This window comes from Candoia aspera, chromosome 6 (assembly GCF_035149785.1).
Source record: "Candoia aspera isolate rCanAsp1 chromosome 6, rCanAsp1.hap2, whole genome shotgun sequence".
In the NCBI taxonomy this organism is placed as follows: Eukaryota; Metazoa; Chordata; class Lepidosauria; order Squamata; family Boidae; genus Candoia; species Candoia aspera.
Genome location: NC_086158.1, coordinates 83,142,015 through 83,164,009, shown reverse-complemented (window position 1 = coordinate 83,164,009; position 21,995 = coordinate 83,142,015). Strand labels below are relative to the sequence as shown.

Below are 21,995 nucleotides of genomic sequence, written 5' to 3'. Positions count from 1 at the left end.
AGAGAAGGCCCGTCTCATGGATCCGGCCAAACAAAATTCTCTCACAGACGGGGTCCGTAACATGCCCTCTCTGCATGTACGGGTGGGATGGGTTGATGTAATGGGGAAGAAGCGGTCCCTCAGGGGATTATATATGCTATATATATATATATATATTACATGCTTCAGTCTACTGTGAGAATCTTAAACCACTTGGTTTGATAGCACTAAACCAGTGTTTTTCTAACTTGGCAACTTAAAAATGAGTGGATTTCAACTCCCAGAATTCCCCAGCCAGCATGCTTAAAGTTGCCAAGTTTGAAATAAGCCACAGGTGTCCATTCAAATAATTTGAAAAGGCTGCATCCATCACAGGAAGGATGTATGTGTGTGCCCAAACCCAAATACTAACAAAAATTGCATTGAATGCATTCCCCCCACAGGAGGCAAGTCCAACCACAATAAAAATAAATAAATAAACGAACGAATTGGCACTTAAAATTACACACCAAAAAAATAATAATAATAAAAAATCAATAGCTTCTTTACCAGTGTGATGAAAATGATACCATTATAGGGATTTGGGGATTAAAAAGGGATGAAGAGGTTGGGGAAAAGTTTAAGATGATAATTACTCAATAGAAAGACAGGCGGGAGGCATAATTGTATGCTTTTTCTTTAAAAAAAATTTTTCCCCCTCTATTTCTTATTTTCAGTTTTTGTCTACTACATTGAAAAATTCATACATACATACATATGAAAACGATACCATTATGAAAACCTAACCCTACCTACCTTCCCATGTAACTTAGGACTCCCAGGCGGTTGCGTGAATCGTTTCAACAGACCAGTGGAAGTGCTAAAAAACTTTCGCAAGCGTTGAGGTGCCCCCCCCACACACCTCAACGCCTGCGAAGGTTTTCTAGCACTTCTACTGGTCTGTTGAAACAATTCAATAACATCATCCGACAAAATGTCTCCAGCCTCGGGTAAGCCGGTTCCCAGCCTCTCCAGAACCGTGCAAAGCTTGGCAGCGACTCTGCACACCCTCCACTTTCTAGCTTGCAGGGAAGGTCCCCCCACCCCCCCGAAGCCTCTCCCCGAGGGTCGCGGCGAAAGCGGCCCCGTCTGAACCCGAGGCAGGGACGGGAGAGCGGCTCCAGCCGCAGAAACGGGGAGGGACCGCGGCGGCCTTCCGGCGCGCCTTTCGCCTGGGCGGAGCGGAGCGGAGGCATGGGCGGCTGGCTGCTCCGCGGGGTGACGCCGCACCTGCAGCCCCTGCGCCGGCGAGGCTCTTGGCAGGCGCTGGGGCAGCTCTCGGGGCTGCCGGCCGCGTCCCGCCCGCCGTCTCCCCACGGACGGCCGCGTGCTTCCCTCGCCCTGCCGCCGCCGCCGCTCCTCCTCCTCCGCGGCCGCCCCGCGCCGCCCCTCTTCCTCCGCAGCGCCGGCGGGGCGGAGCTCTTCCCTTTCACGCCGGCCTCAGCCCCGAGCAGCCGCTTCTGCCACCGCCTCTGCGGGGAAGAGTCCCAGGAAATGCCCGCAGCCCCCCGCCTCGAGTCCCAGAGCGAGGACGACCTGGAGCCCGAGACCCCCATGGAGCCCGAAGCCGCCCCGCACCACGGCGGCCCCAAGAAGAGCAAGGTAGGCGCCGAGGCCGGGGGGCCAGCCTCGTGGCGGCGGCGGCAGCGCCGGCCGCGGAAGGAGGGGCCGAAGGCGGGGCAGCGGGCGCGGAAAGGACGCGGCTGCGCGAGGAGCCGAGCGGCCTGCTCGCTGCGTGTTGGCCTGGCCTGGCTCCGGAAGCGAGGGGTGGGCCCGGCCGGTGGGGCTGGGGGCCCGCGGGTGCTTTGGAGACGGAGCCTGCGCCCCTCTCGTTGCAGGGCTCGGGATGGGGAGAAAGGGGCTTGTTTTTTTCATCCCCTGCCCTGGGTTTTTTCCCCGTAAAAAAAATGGATTTTTTTCCCCCAAAACAGCGGTTGTACCAAGGCAAGAGGTCCATGTCTTGGCCTTCCTTTTGTCCCTCAAATGTTTTCTAAAAATCTTTATTGGGAAGCTTTTATTTGCCACCTGTGCGCAGACGTGAGAAGCTTGTCTGAGTCCCTACAAGCTTCGGTTTTAAGTCCCCAGGGGTTAAACGTTGAAGTCTCCGTCGTCGAAGTCGGGGAAATGGGGATAGTAGTGATAAAAATAGAAATATCTAAAGACTCAGCTTTGATGAATCCTTTTGTTTGTCATTTTTTTCCTCTGTCCTTGTTCTAAAAATAAGAACATGTGGAGGAGTGGAAGGCTAGAATGCACTCTTCTTTCTTAAAACGTTAACCATTTCACCTGCCTTTATTTTTGCCAACTTGTCAGATTGATAGAATTAAGAGATGGAAGGATTCTTAGAATTTCATAATTTATACTTCATCATGTAAAAAAGAAATTAAATAGTATGCTTGGTAATAAATGCACCAAATATGATGATTTTATGTATAAACTAAGATATTCATTATGCATGTCTTGTTCTTATGGCAAGTGAAGAGCTAGTAAAAGGTTATGTAAAAATTGATATTACATATATTTCCATTTCTGTTTTTTTTCTCTGAAAAAAAAACCATGGTTTCAACATTGCCAGAAACTTTATATCTTTGGCTAAATTTTTTCCTCTCTGGATAAAGACTCCTGGCTCCAGAGTTGGATTACAATTCCTAGAAGCTCCATATTTTAGCCATGCTGTCTGTAGATGATAGGAGCTGAAGTCAAAACACATCAGGAATGCACTAGGTTTGGGTATGTGACAAGAAAGATCAATTAGGGAGAAGGAAGTATAATTGCCTAATTTAAATATGTAGCATTGGGATAATTTCTTGTTTCAAGCCTTAATTTAATATGCATGTTTGGGGATATACTTTAATGCTTTTATTTTCAGACTTGGTTCCTCAAAAAATAACATATTACTGAAACATTTTTTATTGTTATGATTTAGGCAGCAAACAAAAGAATGATTGAAGAAATTACTCTTTTTGTTCCCTACGTTTTTAATAATTGTATTTCAATTTTTAAAAAGAAACAGAGAAAACAGTATACAGAAGCAAATTAAAATTTAAAATTTAAAACATGTTCCCTTTTAATTTCTTATGGTGTTGGGTTCCCATAGGAAGGGAACTGTGGGAAGGGACTAGGAAAGTCAGCACATAGGCCATAAGAAGGAAGAGGGGTGAGGTGTGCCAGCTGTGCCCTGCTCATGCCTTAAGATCCCTCTAGGTTTTGTTTCAGCCAAAACCCAGAACAACCACCTTTTGGTTTGGCTAGGGTGTAATCTAGTTCACAATGTGCTTGTTTCAGGTCCAAAACATTTTCCATCTCATACCCCCCCCCCCAATAATGTAGTAATATATCTCAGCGACAATTTCTGTTCTGGTTATTTTCTGTTGTATAGAATTGTACTTCTAATGTTGTATAGTAATAAACAATAGGAAAATGGTTTGTGGAAAATGAGGCTGGAGGCAAGTGTGTATAATAATCTGAATATTTTAATATATTTACTTTGCAGAAGGATAAAAAAGATAAATCTGAAAAGCAGAAACTGAAAAAGCATATATCCTTGTTAGCAGAGAATGAGTTAGTGGATTTGGATTTGGAGCCACCAAAACCAAAGAAAATTAAAAAAAAGAAAGAAATGGCTGATAAAAATGAAGATGCAATTGCAGAATGCAATACAGTATCACATATGAGTAATGGGATAAAGCACTCAAAAAAGGAGACTAATTCTTGTGAAGACTCTCAAACAGAATGTGAAAGTGATCAAGATCCGGTAAGATGATTTATTCTCTGTACTTAATATCTTTTATACAGAATTTTAATATTATAAAGAGGAAAAGCAGAAATTTAACCTATATGTCAGGGCAAAGTGTAATCCTGATGGCTCATTAGTGTAATCATTATGTGCATTTCTATTCAAATATTAAATATTTTTGAGATTGTAAAAGTATGATTTTGTAGACTGGGAGTTTGAATAAATAAGCATGAAATCAGGCTGTATATCTCATTTCTGAATTCAAATACAGGTAGTCCTCGTTTAGCGACTGTTTGCAGTTACGACAATGATGAAAAAGTAATTTCACTACCAGTCCTCACATTTACGACCTTCACAGGTCTGTAAAGCAAAGGAAAGCCGAAGTAAGATCATAAGCACAGTCATGGTTTCACTTAGTGACCACTTCACTTAATGACCAGGTTGCCAGTCCCGGTTGTCACTAAACGAGGACTACCTGTTCTGCAATAGGATATTTACTTACTTACTTAACAGTCAGTCATATTTATATGCTGCCCATCTCACAGAAACATGACTCTGGATGGCATACAATAAAGCCATAACAATAATTACAAAAATATTCTAAACTTAAAATATAAACATTATTATTAAAAAAAACTAACAAGGGTAGGGAGAACATAGATGTTACACACAATGTAGCCACCTCATTAAATTTCCTGTTGACATAACCAAGTTTAAGGGACTTCCAGAAGGACATCAAGGAAGGGGCCAGTCTCACCTCGAGGGGGATGATCTTCCACAGGGCAGGCACCACAGCAGAAAAGGCCTGTCTCCTGGGTGCTGCCAACGTAATTCCTTAGCAGATGGGACCTGGACCATGACTCTTCTACTGGACCTGATAGGAGTGGTGGAAGTAATTGGGAAGAAACGGTCTTGTCATGAGTAAGGATGGCGAGCAGGGGGCTCCCATCCAGACTGTTAAGCGCATGCGTAGCACTGAGGAATTGGGCAGCCATTCAAAGAGACACAGATCGGAACCGCCTTAACCTTTGGGGTTTATATGTCTGGGTTTTTCCCACGCTTCTTCAGTTTGTTAGGATTCCTGTTATGTACAAGCAATAAACATTAGAGACCAGTTCCTTGTCTCAGCGTGTTTCCTGGCTGTTAGGACAGGTCTCTCAACCTGGCCCTACGCCATGAAGGACTTTAAATGTCAAAACCAGCACCTTGAATTGGACCCAGAAGCAAACTGGAAGCCAGTGCAGCTCGCAGTGCACAGGTGTAACGTGTGCTGTTCTAGGGGCACACATAACTGCCCACAGTGCTGCATTTTGCACCACCTGAAGCTTCCAGATACTCTTCAAAGGCAGCCCCATGTAGAGGCCACTACAGTAGTCCACCTGGGTGGTGACCAGGGCATGAGTGATCATGAGCAGAGCCTCCTGATCCAGAAACGGATGCAGCTGACGCACAACTCGAAGCTGTTCAAAAGCCCTCCTAGCCATGACCGCCACTTGCTCTTCGAGCAGGAGTCGCAAGTCCAGGAGGACCCCCAAGTTGCGCACTGGGTCTTTCTGGGACAGTGCAGCCCCATTCAGTACCAAAGATGGCATAGACCTGGAATGATAAGGCCTCAAAACCCAGAGCCGCTCAGTCTTACCAGGGTTCAGTTGAAGCCTGTTGTTCCCCACAGCCGGATCCCCACAGCCTCCTGGCACCAGGATAGGACATCAGCAGCATCACTTAATTTGGCAGAAGTAGAGATGTATAATTGGGTATCATTGGATATTGTCCTAACAGCCAGGAACCACGCTGAGACAAGGAATAGGTCTCTACTGTTTATTACTGCTACATTAGACAGAAAATCCTAACAACCTGAAGAAGCGTGGGAAAAACCCATACAGATAAATCCCAAGAGTTAAAGTGGGTCTGATCTGTGTCTCTTTGAATGGCTGCTTAATTCCTCAGTACTACGCATGCGTTTTCCCCCCTGGATAGGGGCCCCCTCCTGCTCACCATCAGTACTCATGATGGATATCACTGGAAAACAGCAGTGTGGCCAACTACATGCCCTCTTGATCCTTTGCCATCGTTGGCTCTCAGAACTCACTTCGTTGTTAAGGATCTGCCAATCTTCCTAACTGAGTTCACTGGACCAGTGATGCAACTTAAAAGGCAGGTTCATATGTTCATTAAACATAGCAGTAATCAAGCTTCAAAGTTACAAAAGAATAGATCTCTGTGTATTAATAACTGAGAACCTTTTAGAATACCCAGTGTTCCGTTGTCATATTCCATATGGTACTCTGCTACCATGCAGAGTAACACGTCAGAATATGTTGTTAGTATTTATCCTCTATATTTTATAAAAGTACAGCTTACTAATTTTGGTTGATTGTGATTTCCTACTCTTTGTATGTACTTCTGATGAGCTGTTTATCTTCAGTGCATTTTCTATGTAGTATTCATACTATGACTTCTATCTATCTATCTATCTATCTATCTATCTATCTATCTATCTATCTATCTATCTATCTATCTATCTATCTATGTACTCTAAGAAAGTTACAACAGCATATATAGAATAATTGCATTTAATTTTATTACTCTGGGAATATTTGAAACTATGAGTATATAGTAGATGCTTTTTTCTTTCAGTTTAATTTTTTTTTGTGATTAAAATCTTAAACTTTTTGTAACTGCTTTTTATTTTTGTTTAAAACAGGAATTAACAGCAGAACAAAAGGAAGGTGCTTTTGCCAATTTTGATATCTCTAAAGCAACTCTTGATCTTCTGAAAGGTATATCCATTGAAAGTTTTCAGTCTGAAACAACTTTTTTCCTCTTCCCTTCTGAATCGGATAGCCTGATGATTCTACATGAGAGGATTTAATGTTAGCAGCTGAGATTCAGTATAACTGAGATATTCTTAAGTACGTTGATGAGTTACTGTCTGCAAAAGATTTCAGAAATTTCATCGAAAGCCAGTTGAAAATAATTCAGTGTACGACAGTGAAGAGAAATGCTAACTAGGAAATGGAACAGCCATTTATAATGCTCTTAAGTAAATCTGTAAAGGTGACTCTTTTTTACTGTGCATTACGTGGTGGCGCTGCGGGTTAAACCGCTGAGCTGCTGAGCTTGCCGATCGGAAGGTCAGCGGTTCAAATCCGCGTGACGGGGTGAGCTCCCGTTGCTAGTCCCAGCTCCTGCCAAACCTAGCAGTTCGAAAACATGCAAATGTGAGTAGATTAATAGGTACCGCTTCGGCGGGCAGGTAACAGCGTTCTGTGTAGTCATGCCGGCCACATGACCATGGAAGTGTCTACAGACAAACGCCGGCTCTTTGGCTTGGAAACAGAGATGAGCACCGCCCCCTAGAGTCGGACACGACTGGACTTAATGTCAAGGGAAACCTTTACCTGTACCTTTATTGAAAAAGATACCCTAGAAGAGGGTACAGAGGAGCAATTCATGTATTGCATCTTTCCTATATTGTTTGGATACAGAGGTTAGGCACTCCTAGTGTAGAACAAGAAAACTTGGCTCTCAACTGAATATACTCTCTTCTTTTGGAGGTAACGGGTCAAATTTTGGTTATTCTGATGTTACTATGGTTCTTGCTGGATCCTTCAGAATTCACGAATAAATTTCATGTCCTTTAGAAAAGCTCAAAGGTAAAGTTGGGGGATGATAAATTCTGTGGCACATGCAACATTTCATGTACAGATATGCAAACTGTATATAGCTTGGTTTAAAATGGTAAGACAGTTAGAATTTCTTGTGCAAACACCTGAGTAGCACCAAATCCTTTTACAATTGATGCCTTACGTATTTCTGCAGGGGAGTTGTCTCCCCAAATTTCTGATGATTCTAGAATTGATTGTAGCCTCAGGACAAAAAAAATATATGCCACGATCTATGGAATTAATTGCCTGGGTAAATTTCTAGGACAGCGTTTCTCAATCTCAGCAACTTTAAGATGTGTGGACTTCAGCTTCATGCTGGCTGGGGAATTCTGGGAGTTCAAGTCCACACATCTTAAAGTTGCTGAGATTGAGAAATGCTGTTCTAGGAGGATTTGATTCATAGATCTGACAGATTTTGTTGCTTTTAGGTGGAATGCTGGACTTGTATGTACCCCAGGTGACTCAGTATACCAATCTGTAAAGTATTTAATAAAAACGCCTCTAGCGTAGTCTCTACAGTGTATTTTCATTTTGTGAGTTTGAGGTTTTGTTTTGTTACAGACAAATTGAGTGATCACGATAAGCATATAACTTTCTAGAAAAAAAAAACTAATAGTATTCTTCCACAGCTCGTGGTGTTGCCTACTTGTTTCCGGTACAAGTGAAGACTTTCCAGCCTATATTTGAAGGCAAAGACGTAATAGCCCAAGCTCGGACAGGAACAGGGAAAACGTTCTCATTTGCAATTCCATTAATTGAAAAACTTGATAGAGATCCACAGGAAAGAAAAAGAGGCCGTGCACCAAAGGTAATGAAATCACAATAAAATTATAAACTTGGGGATAAAAATGAGCTTTTGGAGCTGTAACAAAAACATTAATCACTCATATAATTATACATTAAAGGTACATAGTAATGCTGCTCTCATTATTTGAGCTGCAAACTTACTTGCCTTACATCTTAGTTATGTTTTGTGAAATATTGCTCTTAGCGCTGTCCGTAGTTGTACAAGATTCCACTAATAATTGTTTGTTTGAAATTAGGTATTAGTTCTTGCTCCAACCAGAGAATTGGCAATGCAAGTTGCCAGAGACTTCAAAGATATTACAAAGAAACTTACCGTGGCTTGTTTTTATGGAGGAACAGCGTATAATGGACAGTGTAAGAAAGTATAAGTGGATGCTTTTTGATGGTGCAACATTTCAATTTAAAAATACCTTCTTTTAAACCGTCTTTCATTGTTTTTCAAAATGTACATTATATTGGTCCATGATGCTTTTAAAAAACTATTGTAATGCATCAAGTTCATTTGTTGGAATCAGAGAAATGTGATGGAACTGTAACATTTTATGTGCTATTTGAAATAGCTGGAGAGAGATATATCAAATAGTGGAAAAAATCAATTTAATCTTGTGCATACTTGAAAGAATGTTTTAGAGCGATCAGTGGTGCTTAATTTAAAGTAAATGCTCATTGTAGCTTTAGATTCTTATATTTCTAAAACAAATTGTTTAGAGTATGTGTTAAATTAAACAATAGATAAAAATTGTGGGTACTTGTTTGGAGACTGATAATACCCCAAACTCATAACTAAGTAATGCTGACAGATTTCAGAACGTCGCCCTTATAATAATCCTTAACATTAAGAGTTAAGTTTAATATATAAAATGTTCCTTTCAGTGGATCTAATTAGGAATGGCATTGACATCCTGGTTGGGACTCCAGGTCGAATAAAAGATCACCTCCAAAATAACAAATTGGACATTTCTAAACTGAAGCATGTTGTCTTGGATGAAGTTGATCAGATGTTGGACATGGGATTTGCTGAACAAGTAGAAGAAATCTTAGTAAATTCTTATAAGAAAGGTAAGTACGTTGTCTATGTAGATGTTCTATTTTGGCATCTTCTGTATCTGGGTCTTAATGCTCAGAGAATATGTAAGGGATAAAGTGCAGGTCTAGGAAAACCAGTTGGTCCATTCAATCACTGATTCTATGTCAAAGAACTTTATATGTTAAATTTAATTTGGGGCCAGTTGTAATGTATAATAGAGGCTGAATATAAAGAAATGGAATGTATTTAAAAACCTGTATCAAAATACCTGGATTTGTAAACTGCTGATAAAGACAAGTGAGATCCTGAAAAGCTGCTATATGGGAAACAGGCAGTCCTCAGTTAACGATGGCAATTGGGACCAGAATTTCCATCACTAAGCAAAGCGGTTGTAAAGTGTGATGTCACATGACCATGTTGCTTAACTACAGCAGTTCAAGCACTTTTTTGTTGCCGTTGTTAGGCGAATCCTGTGCTGCCGTTAAGTGAGGACCACCTGTATTCTAAAAAGGTTTCAGAAATTCTTTTCAATCATAATTGCTTCCATTATTTCTTATCTTGCTGTGCCACCCAAAAGTACTTTGGGAGTATTTGGCAATAATTACAGCACACAAATAATAACTAATTTGCCCTTTATTCTGAAATGGTTCTTTTGTTGATTGTATTATACATAGATGTTATTAGAGATGTACAAAACGTTATGAATTCAAATCACTGAGTGCTATTTTGCTCATTTGGGGAATGTTTCAAACCTGAAATCTGTTTTGATCTTCATATGGGATGCTGCAAACTGAAAGGATATTCAGATTCAAAAGATGTTGTACATTTCCAGATACTATGATATAAAATTTTCTGGCTTGCTCTTTTATTATGGAAATACTTGATTTTTTTAAGTTTGTAAGATATGTATTGTTTCTTTAAGATTCTGAAGATAATCCGCAGACACTCTTGTTTTCTGCAACTTGCCCTCAGTGGGTTTACAAGGTAGCAAAGAAATACATGAAATCCAAATATGAGCAAATTGATCTTATTGGAAAGAAGACTAAAAAAACTGCTACAACTGTAGAGGTAAATTAATTTTCTACAATAGCACAAAATTAACACTGTGCTTCTCGTAACCACATCTGGACCCAAATCGTGAATATGTACGCATACACACCTTCTTCCAAGGGTGTCTGCAGGTTGTGGTCAAAAAGTCAAGATGGCGGGCATGACTGCAATTGAAATTTCACCTTTTTTATGTGTGTCACCCCCACCCTTTTCTGTTCTTTAATTGCTAATTAATATGGCTTTGCATTGATAGCATTTGGCCATTGAATGTCATTGGTCCCAAAGAGCTGCAGTGATTGGAGATGTTATACAAGTCTACAGTGGGAGTCATGGACGGACCATAATATTTTGTGAGACAAAAAAAGAAGCAACTGAACTGGCTCTTAATGCCTCAATAAAACAGGTACGATGACACAAAAGTATGAAAAAGAATAAAGTTAAGTTGATTACTAGGTCACCAGAGAGTGATTAACAACTTACTCAGGTGTGGGTACTCATGAAAGTGATTTGTTTCAAAATGCTTTCAAATTCACAAACTGGTTGATCCTCTCTTTTTCTTTTTTAAGCTTTTACTTTAAGATTAACTTACGATCCATGACTGCAATGCCTCTTCATCCTTCAAAGTTTCTGAACACAATTTATCTTGCTTATTTGACATTCTTTTCTGCTGTTCAGTGAGACTTGACCTTTTCTGTGCTTGATTTCTCTCCCTTGAAGCTTTACCCTTTTTCCAAAGGATAGTTTTAATATCAATCCCAGTTTGCATTTATATATAGATTTTGTTCAGTTTGTGACATATATTTGGTTACAAAATCTTATGTATATGGTTCAAGTAAAATGAGGTTTGTGGCAGATTTCTATATCATATTTCCCCCTTTTTTAAATTTACACCAGTTCTTTATTATTTCTGACCATAATGGCACTTCCCAAATGTCTTACATATTTTGGGGGATCTCACTGAGTACCGTCCAGCTGTATGGTATTCTGGGGTGCTAGCCATAGACATTTGGAATAAAACAGTTTGCAAATAATATCTGGGAGGTAGTGGTCAGGATCAAGGGAAAGAGGCAGACTTGACAGCCAGGAATTGGATGCAGATTGGCTGCAGTCTGACACTGTTAGCAACAGCAGTAGAGGAGAGATGGAGTAGGTGAGGCATAAAACAGGTATCCTTCAAAAAGGAGACAAGAACAAGGGAAAAGGTTAGGCCTGGAATGAATAACATCAGGGAGATTGAGGGAAAATATGGAGAGTTCTAGCGTTACCTGCAGTTCTTTTCTTGAAGCAGTTTAGCTTTAAAATACTTTGCTTACCTCTAATATAAACTGTCAAGTGGAGATTTTGACATCTAAATTGAATTGGGGGAAATCACTCCTGTTATTTGGGCAATTCTCCCTCTGATTTCTTTCTTTTTTTATGCATGTAGGATGCACAGTCTTTACATGGTGATATTCCACAAAAGCAGAGGGAGGTCACACTGAAAGGCTTTCGCAATGGATCATTTGAAGTTCTGGTTGCAACTAATGTAGCTGCCCGTGGTTTAGATATTCCAGAAGTAGATCTGGTAATACAGAGTTCACCACCAAAGGTAAAATACTAATTCTGGGCAGAGGGACAATTTAGGTGTGCAGAAATGTACTGCTTAATGTTGCTTACTTGATGTGACACAGGAAACATTTTAAAGCTTGCTGCAAAGAGGACTTGGAATCCTCATGTGAGTTGCTTTACCATTTCTGCTGGAAAACACAGCACAGTTGAAGTGAGAAAGTTGGAAAATCATTTTTATTTCTTCAATGGTAGAACGTTTATTCTGTCTCTTACACTGCTAGCTAAAATTTGCTGTCCTGTCTATCAGGCTTTTGGATAGTGGTGGTGGAACAGATTACAGATATTTTACCAAGTTTTAATTATTGTTAGCAAATCAGTATTACTATATGCATATCCATGAATACTTCATAATTCTTCATGAATTCTACTTGTACTGGTGTAAGTTTACTCAAATATCATTTTGCTGTTCAAGAGGTTTCTAAACAGATCTTTTCTTTTGAACCCATTAATTCTAACATTGTTAAAGTATGTTGAATTCTCACCATACAGTATATGGCATAAATAATTTCCTGTTGAGGCAATTCATAGCTTACAAAAATAGCTTTGTCTCATCTTTCTGCAGTCATTAATACTGTATTTTAAGGAGTGTACCATTCTTTATGGTTAGTAAATTATAAATGAAATGTTGGCTTCTCGGTAACATGTGTAAACTATATCTTATGAATGTTTCTTTGTAAAGGATGTAGAATCATACATTCATCGCTCTGGACGCACAGGCCGAGCTGGACGAACTGGGATTTGTATCTGTTTCTACCAACGCAAGGAGGATTATCAGCTGAAACAAGTAGAACAAAAAGCGGTAATTATTTGTGGATTTCTTAATGGAATTTGTGAATCTGTCTGTGCTGTGATTTTTAAAAAGCCATATAGTTTTTTAAAGAGCTTTTTACAGTTTTGACTAAAACGTTAGGACTAGTTTTTTGATCAGCTTTTGTCAGTGAAATTGTGCCTTCTACTTTCAGGGCATTACATTTAAACGTGTCGGTGTTCCTACAGCAACAGACATAATTAAAGCTTCCAGTAAAGATGCAATCAGGTGTGTTAATTCTAAATATAAGTAAAAATTAGTATCTGAAGTGACATAAGCAGCTTTATGACAGAAGCCCCACTCTCTTTTATGCATGTTGTGTTGTACGCATGCCCAAAGGGGCAGCACTTGCACCCCCACTGCTCACTAAAACAATGAGATCCTGCAGGTGCTGCTGCCATTATGCTTTAGTTTCTGTTTGAACATTTCATAAACATAAATGATTCACTCTTCATTTCAGTGGTTTCGTAAATACTAATTCTTAAAAGTTTTTATTCAGATCTTTAGATTCTGTTCCTCCATCTGCCATTGACTACTTCAGACAATCTGCTGAACAGCTGATAGAAGAGAAGGGGGCGGTGGAGGCTCTGGCTGCAGCCCTGGCTCATATTTCTGGAGCTACCTCCATTGAGCAGCGATCTTTGCTCAACTCTGATGCGGTAATAAATACAGCACTCCCAGAGTTTAATGCTTATTTAAGCACATCCTGATTTTCCTAATGCAACATGTATTATGACCTAAGGAATCATGTTTTAAAAATGTATGTATTATACATTTGCATATTAATATGTTTTCAAAGAGGCCTGTACAGGTATAGTTTTTAATCACAATTAAGAAATCATAAACAGTTGCTTCTCTGGCAGTGATTTCCCCCCTCTTTCCCCTGGTGCTCACTAACATCTAGATCAATACCAATGCCATTCAGGATTTGGCTAGCCAACCTTGCCTGGGTATAGAAGCTCAATTAGTACCTGGTTGGGAAACTGTAGAGAGTAAGGAAGATGACCTTGATGGCAATAGGCAAGATGCTACCAGGGCATGGATTATTCTAATCTATCTAAGTACAGCTGTAGCTAGTAAATTGATACAAAATAGTAAAAAGCATTGTGTCTCCAAAGTTAAAGAAATATTCCTGGAATTATGTAATATTTCCTACACTGAAGGCACTTAGACACATTTGGGTAAGAAATTCAAATGTAAGCTTAGCTTTCAAGTAAAATTGACATTGTGGAATTACTCTTATTTTTAAAAAGTGAAGAAAAAATCTTTCTTTGCAAAACATGGGTGGAAAACAGGATAGTTAATCAGTTAATTATTAATGATACTTTAAAAACTTATTTAAAACTACGAACTACAACTGAATGGCAATATATTCAGTTAAAATGTTGTATGTTCCTTGTTTAGTCCAAATGCCTTCCCTGACTCTCAAACCTCTGTGATTTTGAATGTATTTGAAAGGAATTTTGAGAGATTACAAATATAATGTGAATATTATATAAGAAGTTTGGAATTAAGAATTGGAGTTTCCTGTGTCACAAATCCATGGCTTCTGGTCTCAAGAAGTGTTAAATGTGTTTCATGAACTACAGGTAGTCCTTGACTTATGACAATTGGAACTAGAATTTCTGTCACTAAGTGATGTGGTCATCAAGCACCACTGCATCGCTTAACGATGGTAATCCCTGCGGTCCCGGTTGCTGTTGTTAACTCAGTCCCACAGTTGTTAGGCGAGGCAACTTCCTGCTGGTTTCCCACAACCAAAGTCAGTGGGGAAGCCAGCAGAAAGTTGCAAGTCCCAGGCTGGCAGACAGGAAAGAGGCTGCTGCTGGGTAGGGGAGGGAGTGAGGGGGTGTGGAGAGGGTGCAAGGGTATGTGAGAGGCGCCATATGGGTCAGAAAGGGTGCATGGGGGTGCGCAAGTGGTGCCTAATGGATCGGGAAGAGTGTGCGAGAGGTGCTGTGCGGGTTAGAGAGGGCGTGGGGGTGTGGTGCAGGTTGGGAGGGGTGCGTGGGGGTGTGACATCGGTCATGAAGGATGCGTGAAAGGTGCCACGCGGGTTGGGGAAGGCACGTGGGGGTGGCACCAGTCAGGAAGCGTGTGCAGGAGTGTGACACTGGTCAGGAAGGGTGCATGAGAAGTGCTGCACGGGTTGTAGAGGGTGCCCAGCAGTGCGGTGTAGGTTGGGAAGTATGTGTGGGGATGTGCGAGAAGTGTTTTGTGGGTCAGGGAGGGTACACTGTGGCGCAGCACTGGTCTGGGAGGGGTGCACAGGGGTGCTGGACAGGTGCTCATGTTGCGAAGGGTGCACAGCACCATTTGGGAAGGATGTGCAAGAGGTGCTGTGCGGGTTGGGGAGGGTGTGCAGGGGTGCAGCATGGGTTGGGAAGGGTGCACAGGGGTGCAAGAGAGGTGCCGTGTGGGTTGGGGAGGGTGTGTGGGGGTGAGTGAGAGGTGCAGCACTGATCAGAAAGGGTGTGCAGGGGTATGCAAGTGGCTGGTGCGGTGCAAACGCAGAGGGGCTGGGGAGGATGTGAAGGTGGGGGAGACTTATCCTAGCGACTTGCAATCTTCCCTGCAGGCGTCCCCATTGACTTTCCGTGAAGCTAACAGGGAAGGTTACAAATGGTGATCACATGATTGTAGGGTGCTTGGCAACCAGTCGTAAGTGTGAACGGGTTGCCAAGCACCCAGATCGTGAGTATGTGAGCTGGGGGGGGTGCTGCAACGGCCATAACTTTGAAGACTGGTCTTAAGTCCCTTTGTTCAGCACCATTGTAACTGTTGGCATTTCTTTGTTTCTGCTTGGACCAAGCCACTAGGTTACCATGGTAATTGAGTATTGTCTTAAGTATTGGCAGGGTGAAGAGGTCGAACTTAATTGTCCTCAGTTTGGGTGTTGGGGCTGCATTGCCTGGGGGAGGAACCTGCCTGGTTTTAGTTTCATTTTTGCAGCCTCTCAGCTCAGTTCTCTCTGAGCGCGTGTGAATGCACAGTTTGAAAATAAGTTTTATTTTTGCTTTCTGTAAATAAATTTATTTTTATAGAAATGCCTGGTGTGTGATTTTTCTGATCTCTCAGGCCAAACACTTTCCAGCATACTCTGACGGTAACTTCAAACGGTCACTGAACTAATGGTCATAAGTTGACTACCTGTAAAACCAATGTAAATTTAAAATAATTGGCTATTACCCTTATGCTGTTGATGAAGGAAATTCAAAGGTACATTAGTACATTTCTTTTGGTCATGTCCACATGTAGTTCCTTTATGGTTGGTTATGATTATGTTGCCCACTGGTCTGCTATTATTCCAATTTTCAGTTGTTTTTCTTCCCCTTAAATGTTGTTTAGCATGATGGGTGAACTCAACCAAGATGTGTTGAAGGAAAAAAGATTTTGCAGGTATCGACTGAAGAATGGTTTAGGAGATCTCTCAAAATTCTTTAATAATAGCTTTAATAATTTGTGTGTTAATAATCATGCTGTTTATGATAAATGTGTATCACCAATTTGTTTTTTGTTTTAACAAAGGGTTATGTGACCATGATACTTCAGTGCTCAGTACAAATGCATGCCACTGGTTATGCTTGGCGGGGTCTGAAAGAACAACTGGGTGAGGACATTGACAACAAAATATCCAGAATGTGTTTTCTCAAAGGAAAAATGGTAAGAAACATGTTTTCTGTCCTATACTGGTTATAGGTGTTATTTGAGAATTTTCTTCTAGTAATTGCTTTCTTTCCTGTCTAATCTGGTAATGAGCAAAGCATAAGTCTGACACATAGTATTGATAAGGTATTGGGGAAGATTTTTATAGCTAGATGTTATCCAGAAGACAGCTTTAGACTTAAATGGAGAAGCCCAGAATTTGAATGGTTGGTTATAATTTATGAATAAGTTCCAGTTCAGCACTCCAGTGTTTCAACTGATATACACTCTGGTGTATATTAGTGCACGTATCCTGTTCTCCGAAGAGTTTTGAATTTCTTCAATGACTGACACACACTCTGTCTCTTTCCTGTGTTTAGGGTGTATGTTTTGATATTCCAGTAGCTGAACTAAATAAAATAAAGGTAAGCTTTTAGTACCTAATGGTTTGTTCTGTGAATTTCTCTTGAGTAGCTCATGCCATTGGATGACTGCCCTTCAGTTGTCAATCATACTCTGTTGATCTTAAATATATTTGCTTGTTTCACATTCCACCTATTGCAAGAGGCTTCATGGAATGTCAGAGTGAACAGTATGTACAGGTAGTCCTTACTTAATGACCCTAATCAGGACTGTCTTCCTTGCAGTACTAGGTTAGTGCTCTCTCAGTGCTCTTTTAAGGCCAATATATGTTCTTGAAAGTATTGCTGCATCATCTGCATAGAGCAGAATAGAGATGTGTCTTCCAGCATGTTTTGGGGAGTGAAAGTTCATGTTGTGGAGATGGCCCACCACGGAGTTGATAACAGAAATTGAATTAAGAGTGGGACCAGTGTGTAGCCTTGCTTGACACCTTTCTCAGTTTCAGTGGCATTAGTGAGATGGCCCTGGGGTTACAACTTAGTCTGAGTGAGGTCCCTTCATGTAGCATATGTATTAAATGAAGTAGATGTCGGTCAGTTGAGGAGGCCTCTAGTTTTTCCCACAATTTAGCTTGGGATATGGACTCAAATGCTGCTTTGAAATCTATGAAAGCGGCATAAAGAGGTTGTATTGCATGGAGTACTAGGCACTGATCAATGGTGGATCAGCCTTCCCAAAAGCCAGCTTGCTCCTCTGCAAGTATGTTTTCTTCTTCCAGCCAGTCCTAAAATTTCCATTGTAAGTGTCTTGTGTAGAGTTTGCTGATTGTGTTGAGGAGGCTAATTAGTCTATAATTAGCAGGATCATCTTTTTTTCCCTTTTTTATATATAAGGTCAGTGATTGCAAGCCCCCAATCCTTGGGGACTCAGCCACAAGTGTCAGTGCAGATAAAGAGTGAGGCCAGAGTGGGTGCCCAGAAGCCCAGGTTGTTAGATCTTCTCCTGGGGCTTTCCACAGTCTTAGTTGAGCTACAAGGTTCTTGGTCACTCTCACTGGTGCCCACTTGGCAGATTTTCTATAATTTGGCTAGGGCATCCACTTCCAACAGAGGTGTCCATGTAGAGTTTCTGAAAGTATGCCTCCCAGGTCCCTGAGGGGATGTGACAGTCCACCATGGATGGACCATTGCTTTGGGAGCTTGATGCGATAGCAGTTGTTTGTAGTATCTCTTCTGCTGGAGGAGGTCCAGTGCAGCTGTTGGTTTGGTATTGGATATATAATCCTGGTAAGTGGTAGCAAGAGTTTTTGTGGCATTAACACAGTCCTTGTTGAGTCATGGCTTGGAGTGGTGGTGTTGTTGCCTCATGGGTGCACTGTTATTACAGGTTCGATGCTGGTGGAGCTCTTGGATAAGGGTGTTACAGTTCTCCAAGAGTGCATCAGGAGACTCAGCTGATGTCAGGGCAGACTGAAGGCACTGTAGCTGATGTGGGGCCAGTAGCTCAGTTATGATTTGATTTAGATGGGGGGTCCACTTAGCTCAGCAGTAAGTTCTTCCTGCTGGCATTAGAAAGGGTGGGTAGCAGTCCTCAGTATGTGTCTCTTGAGTGAAGACTTGTAGCTGGAGCAGGATTGGGAAGTGATTGCTGTCAAATTTAGGCATGACTTCTGGGGTCTTGGCATAAAGGAGGAGGTCCTTATAGACAATTATATAGTCAGTAGCACTCATTCTGGAGCCAGATAGGTAGGTGAATTCAGCTGGGTGGTCACTTTCAAAGGCACCATTTAGAATGTGGAGGTTTAGCCTGAAGGCTGTTTGAGCCAGGTGGAGGCTTGCAAAGATCTTTGATCTCTGAGCAACAGGTGAGGAGGAATCCATCAGCTCCAGGGTTGGGAGGGGGACATTTGTGCTGTGAATAGAAGGTGTGGTTGTTGGGACCCAATCTAGTGTTGAAGTCCTCTTCCAGGACTACAAATGCACTTGGATTCAGCAGTATAAGTTCAGCAGCATAAGTTTCCAGTTCAGCCCACGAGGCTCTGATCTGGGGTTTCTGCCTGATCGGGGACATATAAGTATTTATTACCAACAGGGCACAGTGATTGAACTGGATTAACACTGCCATGGCATACAACTTTAATGCGGGGAGGGCGCTTGATATGGTAGGTGGAATAGTGGAGACTAGGGCTCACAGGCCCCCTTTCATTCTTTGCTTTACCCTGGTTCTGCCCCAGTTGAAAATGAATGAAATCCATTAAGTAGCAGTTTGTCAGCAGTGCATGTTTACTGAATCATTATGTCATGGCAGGACTGCCTCTGCTTCAGCTCCCCCGACCCACCTATCTCCCCCCCCACCTCTGCCCTTTTGGCCACCCTGCACTCTGCTGCCCTGCTGTCCCCCCACCCCCAACTGACCTTCACTGTCGTCTTCCTCCTGCTGCTGATGAGGTGTGCCCAGCCTGGCCCTTCGCAAGGCAGCTGCTGGCTGTGCGAGGCCTTCCCAAGCCTGGGTTCTACAAAATTCCTGTATCACCTTAGGGATGGAGCTTTTTCCATGTAGGTGAGACCTTTTGCATTTTTGTAGACAGCTTAATGGGAGATAGAGTAAGTTGTGCTCGGTGGAAACTGGAATGTTAGTTGATGATCTACACTGTAGGGATGAGCGTGTGGTGGGAGAGCAAGGGGCAATTGGTGAAATCTTCATAATGACATCACAATGCACATTCTGTCATTCTGATGACAAACTATTGTGGAGGACCTCATTGTTTCAAACTTAGGCTGAGGATGTGTTGCTGGTGGTTTTATGTTATTTTTTAAAGAACGGATTGTTTCTGATTCAAGGGTTAAATAAGTTGTCTTTTCTTGTTACTGTTTTGTAAGGATGCTTCAAACTTTTGAAAGCAACCTTCATTTACTGTTAGCTGCTTTCTCAGTGTTGTCTTGAATACCAAGTTTTGAAATGCTTTGAAAACAATGTTCTAAAAGAAGGCATGACTGTAAACTGCTCTTGAACTCAGGTACTAGTTAATTATAATTCATCTGTGTCTCTTCTGTGGGGCTTAAGCATTTTTTATTATTGTCTGTGGGTAGTAAATGTTGGTCAACATGCAAGTTTGTCAATTCTGCTCTTCCTATAATTTTTTTTTTTAATTAGGAAACATGGCAAGATACAAGACGCTGGCAACTTTCTGTAGCAACAGAATTGCCTGAGCTTGAAGATTCACCACGGGAGGGAGGCCGAAATTCAGGCTCAGAATTCAGGAATGGAAGACGAAGTGGTGGTTTCAACAGGCATGACCGATTCAGAAACAGGGGCCAAAAACGAAGCTTTAACCAAGCTTTTTGATAATTTGTTATATCTAAATGGGACTGAACCTCTTGTTTTATCAGAAGTAAAATTAATTTACACTTTAATTATTAGCCTGGTAATTTGTGTTTTAATTACTAGCCTGGATGTCTCTCATTCATTCAGTTTCAGCTGCAAAAATTCAGATTGAAAAGATTATTGCACGATAAGGACTGCTATACTATCACAATTAGTTGTAGTGCCCCCGACATCTTGGGCATGAGTAAGTCTCTAGTCTTTGGAGGCTGGTAGGTCCATTAGAAATTTTGAGAATATGTTGAGGATACTTCCTGTGGCTCCTCTTCCCCCCCACCCCAGTGCTCTGTACTACTCCTATTTACCCTTTTTCCAAACACAAGAATTTCAAACAGAACAGTGATCTACAGTCATCCATCCTTTTGACTTTTGAGGACAATTTCATGTATAGAGGTATTCTTGGAAATTGAGATTTGCTCAATTGGCTTCCCTTTGTAAAAATACTGTTATTTAATTAAATCAGAGTCATGAGCCTGGCAAGTGTTGGATGTTAAAGAATTTGACTCCAAGGACATATGTGGTGGAAGTAGGACAAAAGGCAAATACAATTCTAAAGACATTTTTATCCCCCAGGCTGTCAAAAAGCCACATAGAAGAGTGTGATCAATGTTTTTTTTTGTATATGCCCTAACATGGAGGAAGGAGACACTCAATATTAAACTTAAATTGAAAGACATTTTAAATCCAAATTATTACTTGCAGAAGTTGGTTAGCTTGCATTGTTCATTAAAGAAACTATAGCATCACTATTTTTACTTTTTCTATAATAAATTCCTTTACTTGTATAAGTAAATATTGGCTATTTTATTTAAAAGATGTTATTTTTAGCTTTTTTGAGGTGATGTTTAAGAAATTAAATAGAGTTTGTATTTTATTTGTGAATCCTGCATATCTTTTTCTGATACATTGTGTATAGCATGCTGCTCAAAGATGCCAATCCCTAGCTTATGTAATACCCCTCAGAAGCTTTTGATGATAGAGCACTGTTCACCATTAAAAAAAAAACAGGAAGCGCTGGTCTAATTTCAAATAATTAGAATTCCCTCTATGTAAATGGTTGGGTGAAAGTAGATTTGATCAATTAATTCCCTGGTGGGTGATTTACTTAAAGGTAGAATTTTTAATACTGCCCATAGTGTAAAGACAAAGAACAATTCCTTTCTTGCCCATAATAGTGCTGCTGAAATGAAGAAAACATAAGGGTAACTGCCCATGTAATGGATTGGGGTAAAGTGGCTGTGAACTCTCTATATTTCTGCTACAGTACTCGAATTTGTGGGCACAATTCCTAGTTACTGAGCTGTTGAGGTTTAGTATAAAAACAAAACTAAATCTTAAAGACTGGAGTTGACTTACTGTTTTATAGTAGTAAGGTTTTAAGGTTAATCACTAAATCATAAAAGTTTATGTCTTGATTTTTCTCTACCCCTTAGATTGTTTTCCAAAGTTTTTAAAAAAGTATTTCCAGCATGTGTCCTGGATACCACATTACAATTGGAATAGGTCTGTGGTGGTCGTGGCATACGTGGAATGCTAAGCCACCCCTATTTGGGGACCCCTAATATGGACATGGATATAACCAAGGAGAAGTCTAGGATAGTCCACTGCTATTACCGCGGCAGACTTGGGAAGGCCAACTTGTGCAGTGGGGTGGACAGTACCTGTGCATTGTCCCAGTCACCTAAAGCACCCACAAGCTCTCAAACTGGCAGATTTTCAGATGCTACTATTGGCTGGTGAGTTGGAGTTCTTCTGCCACAGTGTTTCTCGACCTCAGCAACTTTCAGGGGTGGACTTCATGCTGGCTGGAGAATTCTGGGAGTTGAAGTTCACCCATTTAAAACTTGATGAGGTTGAAAAGCACTGTTCTAGACTGTGGCTACA

The 21,995-nt window shown here is 41.2% G+C and overlaps 1 protein-coding gene across 1 annotated transcript; it reads left to right on the top strand.

Moving 5' to 3' along the window:
• The first annotated feature begins 1,197 nt into the window (after nucleotides 1-1,197).
• Nucleotides 1,198-20,143, top strand: DDX21 (DExD-box helicase 21). The gene is made up of 15 exons (XM_063307541.1): nucleotides 1,198-1,620; nucleotides 3,512-3,772; nucleotides 6,459-6,534; nucleotides 8,052-8,230; nucleotides 8,466-8,583; nucleotides 9,103-9,288; nucleotides 10,179-10,324; nucleotides 10,560-10,709; nucleotides 11,733-11,894; nucleotides 12,594-12,713; nucleotides 12,877-12,950; nucleotides 13,222-13,381; nucleotides 16,251-16,385; nucleotides 16,748-16,792; nucleotides 19,884-20,143. Exons 1-15 carry the CDS (start codon nucleotides 1,213-1,215, stop codon nucleotides 20,073-20,075), a joined length of 2,412 nt encoding a protein of 803 aa, XP_063163611.1. The 5' UTR covers nucleotides 1,198-1,212; the 3' UTR covers nucleotides 20,076-20,143.
• The last annotated feature ends 1,852 nt before the right edge of the window (nucleotides 20,144-21,995 follow it).